We start from the raw sequence: 14,436 nt of genomic DNA, 5'->3' as shown, positions 1-14,436 counted from the left end.
AGGCTTAGGTTATTGGGGAGCCTGGGGGCAGGGACAAATAAAGACGAAAAGACCCGTGCTCGAACTGAGGCTTCAGAAGCTGGGGGACGGTGGGGAACGGAGAGACCGGGAGTGGAAAGCTTCGGGTCCCCGAGAGAGTTGGTGTGCGTGTGTGAGAGAAGGCCGAGAGTTGTCCATCTGGTGAGGGGCACGACTGTTCCAGCAGCTGAGGTCCGAATCGGGCCAGACTGGGCAGTGAGGCTAACGGATTTGGCTTGGCCGCAGTGATTTTGAGGTACCCCCCGCACATCTGAGTAGACACACAGATAGCAGGTGTTAGAGAGTTCTGGGGTTCACACGGGTGGATGTGGCTGCCTGAGGAGGGGTGGCGTGTCACCCCGGAGAGCACGGTGTCTGGGGGCAGACTTGTGGAGCGGAGGTGGGAGGAGTGTGGTTCTGGAACGCTCAGCCCCGGTCCAGCCTCTCCTGTTACTTGCCTCGTGGCCGTGTGCTGGGCATTAACCCTCTCCGAGCCCGTTGTCTCATCTTTCGCCTGCAGCGATGAGCCTTGTAGGGCCTTAGAAGGTGATGCCACTGCCCGGCTTACAGAGGGGCTCTGCAGACGCAAACGATGTCACTCGGCCCAAAGGCCCATTTGGGCTTCAGCACCACTCGCGTCGTGAATCTAAAACTGTTGGTAACGGATTTGGAGCTGGTCTGATTTTTGGGCATCTGAAACGAGGCTCAGGCCCTGAGATAAAGCAGACTTGCCTGCCCCCTTGGGAATGAACCGTTGGGATTCTTGCCATTTGTTGCCTCCACCCTAAACCCCGAGACTGTTATTAGGACTCTGCTGAATACTCGCTGGAAACCAGGGTTTGGGGGTTGGAGCTTGTAGCTGGTGTCGCTTCGGAGTAGTGAGCATCAGGCCGTGAAGCGACCCCTGGGGCGGGGGCGCTCTGGGCTGGCCTATCGGGCATGTCTCGCAGGGCCCCCGTATTTAGCAACTGACCTCTTAGTCTCCCCTCTGCACCCCTGCTGGTGCTGCCACGGGGCTAACCGTGACTTCGCCCTGGGAGGGGGTGGGGGTGTGTTGGGAGACAGACCAGACCGGAGTCTTCAACTTCTGCCTTACCTGTTTTAGGGCCCCAACTCAGATTCTTAGGATTTCAGGCTGAAAGCGAAGTTTGGAGAACACTGTCCTGGAACACTGTCTTTCAGACTTTTTCACCCTGACTCGCAAACAGGAATTATTTCTGTGTTGTGATGCGGTGTGTGGCCACGTGCCCAGAAATTCGCTCTGTATACAGGACTGAAACCAGTTTCAGACAATACCTAGCCCTTGTTTTGTGTAAAGCATCCTGATATTTCCTGTTCTGTTCTATTTATTTAAAAAAGTGTTGGGGCGCCTGGGGGGCTCAGTCGGTTGGGCGTTTGACTTCGGCTCAGGTCATGATCTCGCAGTTCATTAGTTTGAGCCCCGCGTCGGGCTCTGTGCTGACAGCTCGGAGCCTGGAGCCTGCTTTGGATTCTGTGTCTCCCTCTCTCTCTGCCCCTCCCCTGCTCATGCTCTGTCTCTCTCTTGTCTCAAAAATAAATAAAAACATTTAAAAAAATTAAAAATAATAAAACAATAAAAAAGTGCTGGAGGTCACCCACTCTGATTGATTTTACAGTGCACTAATCTTTTTTTTTTTTTCTTAATGTTTATTTTTGGGAGAGAGAGAGAAAGCGCAAGTCGGGGAGGGACAGAGAGAGAGGGAGACACGGAATCGGAAGCAGGCTCCAGGCTCCGAGCCATCAGCACAGAGCCCGACATGGGGCTCGAACTCACAAATCACAAGACCATGACCTGAGCCGAAGTCGGACACTTGACCGACTGAGCCGCCCAGGTGCCCCCACAGCGCACTAATCTTGACGGGGTCAGCAGGGGCAGCGTAAAGATCACCGTCCTTTCCGAACAGGACCCGTTCGTTTCTCCTCTGTCTGGAGGCAGTTATGATCCAGGTGGGGGCAAAGGTCAGGGGCACCATGTTGCCCGGTGGCAGGGCCTCCCACACAGGATTTCCCTTAACTCTCAGAACAAACTCTTGGAGCGAATTGTGACACGTCCGTTTTATAGAAAAGTGAGGCTCAGAGAGGCAGCGTGGCCTGCCCGAGGCCATGGCTGGCTGGCGTTCAAACTCAGGTTCCCCCTCCAGACCTCGTGCACTGTCCCACGGAGTCCTTCTGAGGGACTTTGTGGGAAGGCAGTGTCACCTGAGCGTTGGGTCCCGTAGCTCAGGCTCCGGAGATCGCGTCAGTGCGCTGATGATGTGCCTGGGGAGAGGAACGCCTGGACTGGACCGTCCGTGACGAAAACTGAAGCCAGTGCAGGCTGTCTAGGTGCAAAGGTAGCTCAGGGATTCCACTCCTAAGACCGTGGCGATGGGTCCTGGTGGCGCCCGATGCCCTGGTGAGGCCCCTGCTTTACTGCTTTCTAGAGTAAGGACCAGGTAGGACGTTGTATCTGCCGCTGCAGCAGGGGCTGGGAGGTAGGTTGACTTGAGCACAGGAAAAGCCACGTTTTCCGGACTTCCCCCTCGCCGTCCACGGTTACTGATGGTCTGTGGTGAGTCAGGGTCTTGGCCGGGTGCTCACAGGTAGGAGCTCAGGTGGGGGACAGGGCAGGCGGCGAGGAGGAAGCCAGGGGAAGAGCACGTCTTGTTCAGGACCTGCCCTCGAAGCTGACGCTGCGGAGACGCTTGTTTTGTCCTCACGGTGTCCGCGGCAGGCGTAAGCACATCTTAGCCCAGAGGAGGCCCCTGAGGCCCCTGCCCGGTGTCACACCTGTAGCGAGCGGTCCAGGCCGGTCGCGCTCAGCTTTTGCCTTTTCAGTGTGTCCTGCCACCTTCCCAGAGCCACATGCGCACCCATAGCGGTGGGGCCGCACCTGACGTGTGCTGTAAACCGGGGTGGACCTAGGCTTCCGGTTACTAACTGCCGGAGGACGAAGGCTCTCTGGCCTGTTCTGTGTCCCAGGGTCGAGGGCCCCATCTGGGTTGGCCGGCCGAGTGTCCTGGGTGAGCTGTGTGGGCACTAAGAGGACCAACTCTTTCCTGCCACGCTGTGCACCCACCGGAGGCCAGCTGGGAATTGTTCCCGCTTTATTCCCAGGATGGTGTCTCTGCACTGCGATGATCACATTCTAGCTTAGAGGCCGTTAACCTGGCGCAGTTGGAGAGTCATTCCTCCGGAATGTTCTTTTCTCTCCTTCCACCCCTGCAGCGCATGCCTCCTTTCATCACAGCCCTGACCCACTCTGAGGGCATCTTTTGTTTCTTGCTGTTCCTGCCACGGACCGAGCTTAGTCACCTCCGTGTGGCCAGTGCCGGGCCCCGTGTGGGAGGACGGACACACGGCCGTTGAACTCTTCAGGCTGTTCCTTGTCGCTGTCGAGTGGCAGAATTCTCCAGAGATGTGAGTGGGTTTTGCGGTAATCTCGGATTAGTAAACGAACCCACGGCACAGTCCGCGTCACGATTAGCGTCCGGGGGTCCTTGGAGAGCCCGTCGTTACACCGCAGCTCTACCTTGAGGGACAGGCTCAGGGTGAAGTTAAAGTTGGCAGATTTTAGTTTCTGTTGCAGCTTGTACTCGTTTATTTGTGGATGTTGACTTTTGGGTGACAGGTCAACCTACGAGCGCCCCAAGAGCAAGGCTTGCCTCGCTGAGCTCCCAAGTGCCCGGGCTAGCGTCTGGCGTGCACCGGGGCCTTCATCGGTGTGTGTGTTTGTGTGTGTACATGTGCGCGGACGGGGAGGGTCTGAGCCTGCGGTGAGAAGCCCGTTCGCAGGAAGGGCCTGCGCAGCCCGCGTGTCACCGGCACGCCCCCAGCCTGGCCGCACACGGAGCCTGCGGTACGGTGCGGGGCTCCCGTGGTTTGCCCGGTGCCTGCCAGGCCCTGCTGGGGGCTGGGACGTGAGGGCCCAGTTAGAAAGTGCTCTGGGGGCACCGAGATGGACGTGACTGCTGCCAGGATCGGGCCGGGGATCGGACTGGTTAACTGAGTTGGAACAGAGCCTTAAGTAACTGCCTCCCAGTGTTTAATGAATGCACGTTATGTTTGGCATTTTAATGTATTTAATCCTCACAAAATCTAATCAGGCTAAGTGGTAGCTCCTCATTTCTCAGCGTCTGTTCTAGCTGCTCGGCCGAGCCTGTTACGAACACGGGGAGTGAGTGGTGAGGTAGGGGGTCGGGGGCAGAGGCTCGTAGGCCTAGGAGAATCTGGGCACAGCTGGGAATTGGGGCCTTGAGGGTCTCTGGTTGTGGCTTCCCTGCAGCAAAGACCGCTGGTGGCTCTTGTGCCTCGGGCTGAGATAGACTTCTCCACAGCTGCCCTTTATCTGCAGTTTCCTCGTCCGGAAGGTGGGGGTGAGGATTGTACGTCCTTGTGGAGTTGCAGCGAGGATCAATCGGATAAGCCGTGTAGACCGTAGGAAGCAGCACTCAGAACAGAAGTCCGCACTCCCCGCCAGCTCTTGCGCCGGGCCCTTGGGGCTGGACCAGGGTCAGGTTGGTTTCTGAGAGTGAGCCTTGGCCTCCGTGAAGGCTTTGGAAGCAGTAGAACCCCTCCTCCCCCTTCGGAACCCCCTTGCTTTCCTGCAGGCTCAGACGAACAGTTAGAACACACATCGCAGGGAAGGGTGTTTTCTGGAAGTTGGGAGGCCCCGGAAGCTGGCCTGTTCCTTCCGCACGTCGTGGGGGAGAGGGATGCACAGAAGCTGTGTTTGGTGTCCTTTATAAGACTGCAGCCACTGTAGTTCAGCAACACAGAAATAACGTTAATTTGCGTTCGTTGAATTTATACCTGAAGTTAATCGTTTTTTTGTAAGTTTATTTATTTTGAGAGAGAGAGAGAGAGAGAAAGAATCCCAAGCAGGCTCTATGCTGTCAGGGCAGAGCCTGACTTGGGGCTCGATCTCATGAACTGTGAGACCCCGACCTGAGCCAAAATCCAGAGTCGGACACTTCACCGACTGAGCCACCCAGGCGCCCCTGAAGTTACCATTTTTGGTATAAAGTGCCGTCATACTCAGTGGTCCAGAGGAGAAGAAGCCTTGAATGCTCTCTTGCTACCACGGGGAGATCCCTGCAGCCGCCCTGGGCAGGCCTCGGGGCCCTGTCCCTCGTGCCCTCCCGGGTCGGTGCAGGATTGGAGCAGGAGGAAGCCGAGCGCACTGGGCACAGTGAGAGCCCACGAAAGGCTGGAGACGGGAAGGGCGGGAGGGCCCTGTGCAAACAGCAGCCCCCTTGTTCCCGCTGCTCCGACCCGACCCCGACCCCACTGTGGGGCCGGGGCAGAGCCTGGTGGAGCGGGAGCTGAGCGCGTGCGCTCTTGAGCTGCGTGAGCGGTGCCTGCTGAAACGCCCTCTGCTGAGAGGCAGTCAGGGGAGGACCGTTTCAGTGTCTTACTCACAGTAGGTGTTTGAAGCTAAGTATGGTTTCAGATCCAGGCAAGCGTCTGCGAGTGTGGGGTCGGTTGACACTGGCGCAAGGCCCCTCTCCGTGGGAGCCGTGCTCCTGCAGGAGGGGTGGGAAGAGGGTGAGCGGACAGAGGTGTCGGCCCTGGAGCCCGAGGGGACGGAGCCATGCGACCCTGGGCTTGAGGGGCGAGGGGCTGAGCCCCGGTTGCTGAAAGCCTCAGAATCCACCAGGCTCAGGGGAGGCATAGGGCAGACCAGGGGGCCATCTCGGGACTGAGTGTGATGAAGGAGTGCGTGGCTTTCTGCCCGGACCGTGCCGTCCCCGAGACTCTGCGGGCCGAGGTTGGTGACTATTGGGAAACATACGGGGCTCAGCGCCAACACCGGGCAAGAAACCAGGCCAAGCCCACGGTCCCGGAAACGGCCTTCTAAGAGTGAGAGGGGATTTACAAAATGTTGTCTTTAAAAGGCGCGTTTTATTTTTAAAAAAAAAATTTTTTTTTTCAACGTTTTTTATTTATTTTTGGGACAGAGAGAGACAGAGCATGAACGGGGGAGGGGCAGAGAGAGAGGGAGACACAGAATCGGAAACAGGCTCCAGGCTCCGAGCCATCAGCCCAGAGCCTGACGCGGGGCTCGAACTCACGGACCGCGAGATCGTGACCTGGCTGAAGTCGGATGCTTAACCGACTGCGCCACCCAGGCGTCCCAAAGGCGCGTTTTATTTAAGGTGTGACGTTCGGGGCCCTGACGATTCTGGGTCTGCACACGAAACGGTGAATGATGTGCAGTGTGGCTCAGCCCACTTTCCTACACGGGAACGTGTCGGGGATCAGTTCGTTTGTCATTCTTCCCTGTCTGGTGCTGGGACGCTGCCTCTGTTTGGTACCATCTCTGCACAGACTGTCGCCAGCCCAGAGCCCTCCTGAACTCCAGGTCCTAAATGAAGGATGAAATCATTTGGCCACTTGGACGTCTGACGCTCAGACCGCGTGTCCTCACACTCACCTCTTGACGTTGTTGACGCAGCCAGAGACCCCACGTCTCCTTAAGCGACAGCTCCATCCTTCAGGTTGCACGGCTGAAACCCAGCGTCCTTGACTCCTCTGTTGCATTTATCCACCGCGGAGACCAGAGTTCCTCCGCTTTGGCCGCCTCACTGACCTCGCCTGGGTGGTTTCAGCGGCTGCCCAGGGAGGCCCGTATCCGCGACGGGCACGTCTCAGCACAGTGGACAGGGGCCTCGTCTGGTCAGACCCTCCGCCGGTTTTGCCTTGCACGTAGCATAAAACCCAAAGACCTCGTCCCGCCCGTGCCGGGCCCGGGTCTGCACGGGCTTCTCCGTGGAATTCTCTCCTCTGCTCTTTTTGCCTTCGGCCCAGCGGCCTCCTTGTTCCTCCTCGACCGTGCCAGGTTCACTCCTTCCTCACAGCTGGGGACACCTTCCTTTGGCTGGACACCGTCCAGACCCCGTCCCTTGGCTTGTGGCCTCTTTTTCAGGGCTTTATGGACACGCCGCTTCCTCGTCCATCCTGTTGAGAAGTGTGTGTGTGCATTCACACGTGTGTGCGCATCCAGGCCGGCAGTCCGTGTCTCCTACCCCTGCTTGTGTTTGTTCAGCGTCTGACACGCTGGGTACTTTATCCCCTTTGCTCCAGAGGGCGGGGAACTTTGTCCCTGTGTCTGATGCCACGTAGCCTCGTCACCAAAACGCAGAGATTGGCGTTTAGCAGTAGGCTCAGAGGTACTTACCTTCACGGACGGACCGATCTGCTCAGCATCAGAAGGGCTCGGGTGTGGGCAGTTTCCGCATGCAGCAGCGGAAGAGCCTCGTGGATGGACGCGAGGCCTCAGCAGGGGTGCGTGGCGGGTACTGGCCGTGGCGTTCCTGATCATTCAGATGTTTACTTTTACAAAGCTCAGGACGGCTAAAGTAGTTTGTGGAGATGCGCACGTGAATCTGAACCCAGGGATGTCACGTCAGACGCATTTTTTTCGTTGTTACTCTGCTCTCTGCCTGTTGCTTTGTCCGTTTTCCGATAATTTTTTATCAAGACGCCGCTTTTAAGATGTCAAGGGTTTGCTTTCCAGGAGTGAACTGGCAGGTGAGAGAGTATCTTGGAGGAGGTCAGTTCTGCACTTTTTTTATAGCGTTAATAATGTACATTTTGTAGGTAGAACTGAGAATGTTCTCTAGATTCAGACTAGAAACAAAAAAATCTCTTGGATCTCATGAATAAATAAACTTTAAAAAAAACTGGGGCGCCTGGCTGGCTCCGTCGATGGAACGTGTGGTCTTGATCTCTGTAGATTAATCTCTATAGAGATTACTAACAATAAATAAATAAACGTAAAAAAGTCTCTCGGATCTTTCTTTAACTATGTTTTCTTGACCGCATGATAAAATGGTTTTCCGTTTTTGAGATGTTAACAATTCAGGCTTAAGTCTTGTTGTGACTTTAAAAAACAAAGTGTCCTGGGGCACCCAGCTGGCTCAGTCCGTGGATGATGTCAGGGTTGTGGGCTTTCAGTCCCACATTGGGCATAGAGATTACTTAAGAATGAAATCTTTAAAAATAAATAACCAGATAGATAAACGTGTCTCACCCGGTACCGAGTAGAGCAAGCAGTCCGGTCGTTTAGGGCATGGGCTTTGGAGTCCGGTTCACAGCCTGGCTCTGTCACTTACCGGTGGCAGGACCTGGGACTCAGTTCCCTGTGGTCAAATGAGCTAAAAGAACCCGTCTCCCAGGGTGGTTCTGGCTGTTGAGTGGGGGGTGCTTGTGATGTGCCCGCTGTAGTGCCCGGCACATAGTAGGTCCTCAGTTTAAACCTAGCTCTTGTGGTTTGTATGAGGTAGGGCCTTTCTGTGACACTTGTCTGCCTGTCCCATCGTCTGGGCCGAATGAAATCTAAATTGTTATGCCTTCCTTAAAACTCTTGTTAGAGTTTGGTAGCCTTGGATGTTTTGGGGTCTTAATTAGCATGCTCTTTTGCATGCACGCCCCGGACTGCCTGAAGTGTTCCTCTGGGCTCTGGGGGAAAGGCTGTTTCTGGGGCTGAGCACGCCGCCACGTGAGAGTTTGGAGTTCACTGCAGACGGGAGAGCCCGTGCGCGGGAGCCTCGTGAGCGCGTTTGCCAGGATGGCACAAACTTGCGGTGACATCTATCACAGGAAGCAGAGTCCTGCTGTGGGAGGCTGGACGTTACTCTCTGACCAGGGCCAGGGCAGCGCCATAGTCTGAGTCCAACACTGGAGCCCAGGTGCCTTCACGGGCCCCGTGTGTGTGTGTGTAGAGTGGGCACGGGCACTAAGGGAAAACTGAAACCGTGGACAGGCGATTCTCCGGGAGGGACAGGGGACGTGCCCCAGCAACTGAGAAGCCCCACTTCTTTGTCACCTTTTTCAAATTTTTGAGAGAGAGCGAGAGCAAGAGTGAGCGAGGGGCAGGGAGAAAGGGGGAGAGAGAGAGAGAATTCGGAGCCCGAAGTGGGGCTCGAACTCATGAACCCTGAGATCGTGACCTGAGCCGAAGTCGGGCACTTAACTGAGCCACCCGGGCGCCCCGAGAATCCCCACTTCTGATGAATACCGCTGCTGGGAAGGAGGTGGCGAGAGCCGCTAACGTCTGGGACACTAGAGCAGATTGGCGGAGTGCCGACTCACTTACCTACTCGGCGGAGACGGCCGGGTGCTGTGCCACATGCTCGCCTGGAGGGAATTGGCCAGGGTCCCTGCTCTTGCGCGTCTCCGTGGGGAGCAGCAGGGCAAACACGAGTTATAAGCCCCAGGGTCAGAGGGAGCATCTGGCTGGTCCTGGGGGTCATCAGACGTCCTGGGGATGGCACCCGGGCTGCGTCTCCCGGCTGAGGGAGGAGGGTGGGTTCACAGACAATCCGTTTGGCCTGCGTCTCTTTGGATTCGCCTCGCTTTGTGACACGGGCACTTTCCGGGTTAGAAATGCTTAAACCCGAGGATGCAGTTGGTCACCCAAGTTGGTATTTGTTGGGTAGTTTGGCTGGTAATTGTCACAGTATTTGAAGATAGTGCCTGCGCGCTTCACTTTTTCTTTAACCTGATGGTTTTCGTTAAGTACAAGATCGGTTTCTCGTGGAAGAGTTTGCTTTGTTCCTTCACAGACTCCCAGGGGGAGAAAGTACACAGCGCTCTTGAGAAGTAACGTGCACGTGCCTACACTGGTTACAGGGTTCTGTTGACTGTTTTGATTTCCCTGAGACTCTAAGCTCTTAACCTTGGGTCCAGCGCCTTCCACAGAGTAAGCACATCGTCGATTCTCGATATAAACACTTGTTGAATGGATGCAGTCAGAGTCAGCGATATAGAGAAGGTACAGAGAATCTGCATGAAAGCCGATAGTGCTTTTTTAGTAAAATCGGCCTTCAGAATGAATGCGGGCCTCGACCCCCGCACCTTGTGTCTAAGTATGAACATCACTGACTCGGGGTGTTCTTAACGAATTAGGCCTGGATTCCGAACTCACTCTTTGTGCCATCCAAAACCTGAAAAACTCAAAACTTTTTTTTCCAGGATCTTTACCTTATATAGTAAGTCTTTGCCCCTCGACCTGGCCTGTCGCATATGGGATGTGTTCTGTCGTGACGGCGAGGAGTTTCTGTTCCGCACGGCCCTGGGCATCCTGAAGCTGTTTGAGGACATCCTGACCAAGATGGACTTCATTCACATAGCCCAGTTCCTTACGAGGCTCCCAGAGGACCTGCCCGCGGAGGAAGTTTTCGCCTCCATAGCTACAATTCAGATGCAAAGTCGAAACAAGAAGTGGGCTCAGGTAAACGGATCCTTCGTTCTCTTTTCCCTGCAGAGCAGTTTGGCCCAGTAGCATGACTGAGGAAGTTCATTGCTGCCTTTTGAGAAACCAGCCCTCTCTAAAGAAAGTCCTCCTTGGACCGGAGATGAGGAGCCTGGGTTTGAGGCTGGGCTCTGCCACGGGGGGTCATCGGATGGACAGGTGGAGGGGCGGGTAACAGAAGCCTCTCAGCCATTCTGCAGTGGTGCCGGGGGGGCCACTGTGCTGTCCACAGGTTAGAAGGCATTTTGTAAACCAGGCGCCGCCACCACCACCCCCACTGCTGTGCTTGGCGCCGGGCGGAAGGGATTGTCCCCCATCGCTGATCAACAGACGAGACCCACAAAGGCGAAATGCTTGCCCTCAGCGGAGGGCAGGAGGGCTGAAGGGTGGCTCCCCTGGGCTGTGCCCTCTGGCCCTCTGGTGGCTGAGTTGGGGGAGTGGCTGAGCTGCCCTGTGGGAGCGAGTCCAACCTGGGCCTCCTCCTTCTAGATCCCTCTCACCTCCTCTGGACGTCCCGTCTAGGGTTGTCCCCTGGGGGATTAGCCGGTGTTGTCTGGTTCCAAGTCTTTATTGGGCGAAAAAGGAAAAAACAAGCCTTGCTTCTTACAGGCTTATTTGAGCCTTACAGGCTCAAAGCTTGTCTGAGCGGCAGGTCGTACTGGGAAGTTATCTGTGGACGTTTCTACTCCCCTGTGTATGCCAAACGGCACATCCCTCATTTACCCTTTGTGTTAGTGGGAGATTTCAACGATTTTTTTAACATTTATTTGTTTTTTGAGAGACAGAGAGCATGAGCAGGGGAGGGGCAGAGAGAGAGAGAGAGAGAGGGAGTCACAGAATCCGAAGCAGGCTCCAGGCCCTGAGCTGTCAGCACAGAGCCCGACTCGGGGCTCGAACCCATGAGCTATGAGATCATGACCTGAGCTGAAGTCAGACGCTTAACTGACTGAGCCCCACCCCCAGGTGCCACCTTTTTTTTTTTTTTTTAAGCAATTTTTTTAATGTTTGTTTATTTTTTGAGAGATAGGGTGTTGGTGGGAGATTTTAAATCCATATTAGAATAAAATAGATCACAGACCCTACATCTTTGTCAGCCAGTCAGTTTTCAGATTTCTAACAGTCTCGAGTATCAGAGTGGCTTTCCAGTTGGTTTGAATCAAGATCCAAATAAGGTTGGATCCAGCTACCACGTTGCCGGTAGCTGAAAGATCTTTTTAGTCTTTTGTTTTTATTTTAATATATAGGTTACCCCACCTCTTATCCCTCCTTCTGTATTTATGGAAGAAATGGGGGCATTGGATCTACAGGGTTTCCTAGGGTCTGGATCTTGCTGGATGTACCCTTGCAGGGGTGTTTACCGTGGTCTTCAGTACGGGCTGTTTCCTGTAAAGTGACTGTTCGATCCACCGGCTTGATCGTGTTCGGGTGTTTATGTTTGGTCGTAATACTGTGAAGGTGATCAGGCTCCAGCAGCCTATTTATTTTTATAACAGTTCTATTGAGATGCAGTTTATGTACCATAAAATTCACCCTTTTGAAAGCGTACAATGGAGTACATTGATTAACCACAGGGAAGTTCCCCTGTCACCTGGGTCCGCTGTCCTGGCCCTTGAGCTGGCCCTTTCTGTCCTTGCTGCCCTGTGATGTGTTCAGTCTGGCTGGCAGACTCCCTTCCCGTCTGGCTCTTTTGGGAAGAAGCACGGCTGTTGGGACGGGACCTTGGGCAATGCCATGAGGTGCTCCCCTGGTTTTAACTGGGGGCGGGGAGAGGCCCTGTTTTGTGCCGAGGGTGATGGGCTTTGCATTTCTGAAATGCTGCACACGTGCTGCCTTGCCGCATACGTGGGTGAGCCTTGAAAACCGTGTGTTGTGTGTGAGAAAGCCAGACGCTGAAGGCCACGTGCCCTATGATTCCGCTGGTAGGCAAGTCCAGGGCAGGTGAGTGGTTCCCCAGGCAGTGGGCGAGATCGGGCAGGGTAGCGGGGACGGGAGTTCGCAGGGTCCTTCTTGAGGCGGCGAAGACGCTCTAAAGCGGACCGCGGTGGTGTCGCACACGTGCATGGCCACGCTACACGCCACTGAGCGAGCGGTACGCGCTCACCGGACAGATGACGCGCTAAGGAAGTACGCCTCAGTAAAACTGGGACGGAATACGCTCGGCTCGTGTGTGAGTAGGACTGGCGGTCCGCTTAGCAGGGATCTGGTGACAGGCAGAGAGAGAGCCTTCCTCTGGTTAAGAAATAAGCGGACGGTGCGAAATGAAGACACGGGCCACGGGTTCAGAATGGTTGAGAGTTTGAAGGTGGGCACTGCAGGGCACGTGTGCCCTGCGTGGGGGGGTGTGTTGCGGTCTGCCTGATGCACCTGCTCACGGTGGTTCCCTGAAGTCGCGGCAGTGAGCCCCGAGGCCTTTCCTGGCAGGCTTCGTGCAGCTGTCTACACGTGCAGTCCTGGGTCTGCCGACCTTCCTTTGCTTGTCACTGGTACCCAGCCCGCACATCCCCATGTGTCCCCCCCCCCCCCCCCCGCCAACAGGCGCACACACACACACACACGCAGGGAAGGAGTAAACCCAGGTCTTCTGTGTCGCTTCTTGTGTTTTAGGACAAGGTAAAAATGTTCGGTTAAAGCTAGGTCAGAGGCTCGTGACTAGTAGGACGTTTTCTAATAATGGGATCGTGATAGTCGTTGGCCTGATGCTGAGGGTGCAGGTGGGCGTCGAGTTTGTACCGTTCTAAGTCCCACAGGAGTTGTGGTCTGTATACATTCTCCCAAATGCCGTGCTTCGGGTTAAGACCCTGGCGAGCTTTCCAAAACCAGTAGACGTCCGCGTTTGCTTGGCATCCCCTGGAGGCAGAGCTGGACAGGGGGACCTTTATCTACCGTTAGTCTTTCCGTGCGATTTACTTGAAACCTACACAAGATGTTTCTGCTCTACCCCGTGTAATTTGTGATTCAGTTGAAATCACACAGTGCCTGGCCCCAGGAGAGGAGCGCTTGGTTGTGGAATCAGGCAGATCCAGGTTGGAACGTGTGTGCTGCTTGAACAGCCGATCTCGTGAGCGCCCGTTGTTCAGGTGCCTGACTGCGGGGCTTGTTGTGTGCTAACAGCCGCTGTGCGTGAGCCGCGCCGACTTAGGGAGCCCGTGCTGTTGCCACTGCTGTGTGAAGCCGTCGCGGTGGAATGTAGTGTCTTTAAAAACGAAGGTGTTAACCAAGAACCGAGAGAGCGCAGAGTTGGGAGCCAAGTCACTTTGGGGAAGCGCGGGAGGGCCCGAGAAGAGCCCGGGTCTGTTAGCCCGGTTTGCTGCTGAAGCGGAGAGGCAGGCAGGGAGCGGCCGCGCTAACGGTCCGGGGGCGCTCGTTGGCATGCCGGAGCGGGTGGCCTGGCTTGGGGGTGGTGAGCCCAGGGGCTGGAGCCGGATGTGGGAGGAGAACCCTGTAGCCCCGTGTGGACATTGGTACCGTGGCTGCTGGGACATGGTTGTAGGACGTTAGCCGGAGGCGGCACGGTTGGATTCTCACGTCTGGAAGAGGGCCCTGGCTGCGGGTGTTGGAGGCGGAACAGGGCAGCGGCGGACGTGGGGAGGCAGAGGCCCCGGCTAGGAGGCCGTGTGTCCCGTCACCACACCTGTGTCCAGTGTCCTTGCAGATCACCCACGGGCGTTCCCTGTGCTTCCAGGTACTGACCGCGCTGCAGAAGGACAGCCGGGACGTGGAGAAAGGCAGCCCGTCGCTCAGACACTGAGGGGACAGGCGGACCCGCGCTCGGCACCGAGCAGACCTCCAGGTGGCACCTTGCGTGGCTTCGGACGCACGCACGCGCTGACCGCGGACGAGAACGGGCTGTTTTCACATTTGATCCTAACACTGGAGTTGGCCTTAAACAAAACAAACAACTTTCAAAGAACTACACCAAGGCTTAGCCTTAAGAAGCTCGGTGGAAAGATGGGCCAGTGTTGACCAGGGCCAACACTGCATACTCTGCATGGTTTAAACCTAAGGCAGTGGCTAATCCCCCCTCCCCCCCCCCCTTATTTCAGCGCAAGTTAATTAAATTGTCATGCTTTTATGTCAACTAATGAAAAATACATTACAGTCTTCCTTAGCCAAGGTGTGTGAGAAATCCTCCCAGGGAGGCCTCGGAGAGGTTATTGGCT

At 55.6% G+C, this 14,436-nt stretch overlaps 1 protein-coding gene across 5 annotated transcripts in view; it reads left to right on the top strand.

The window, feature by feature from the left end:
- The window catches only part of TBC1D14 (TBC1 domain family member 14), a 105,965-nt gene extending 91,847 nt beyond the window's left edge, over positions 1-14,118 (top strand). For all 5 annotated transcript variants that reach the window (XM_049630268.1, XM_049630265.1, XM_049630266.1 and 2 more), the window contains 2 exons: positions 9,997-10,255; positions 13,959-14,118. In XM_049630268.1, the coding sequence (XP_049486225.1) occupies positions 9,997-10,255; positions 13,959-14,024 (325 nt within the window). In that variant the 3' untranslated portion in view covers positions 14,025-14,118. The remainder of the gene's footprint in view (positions 1-9,996; positions 10,256-13,958) is intronic.
- The last annotated feature ends 318 nt before the right edge of the window (positions 14,119-14,436 follow it).

The sequence above is a fragment of the Panthera uncia genome, chromosome B1, assembly GCF_023721935.1.
Source record: "Panthera uncia isolate 11264 chromosome B1, Puncia_PCG_1.0, whole genome shotgun sequence".
Taxonomy (NCBI): domain Eukaryota; kingdom Metazoa; phylum Chordata; class Mammalia; order Carnivora; family Felidae; genus Panthera; species Panthera uncia.
This window is presented reverse-complemented; position numbering and strand designations above follow the sequence as displayed.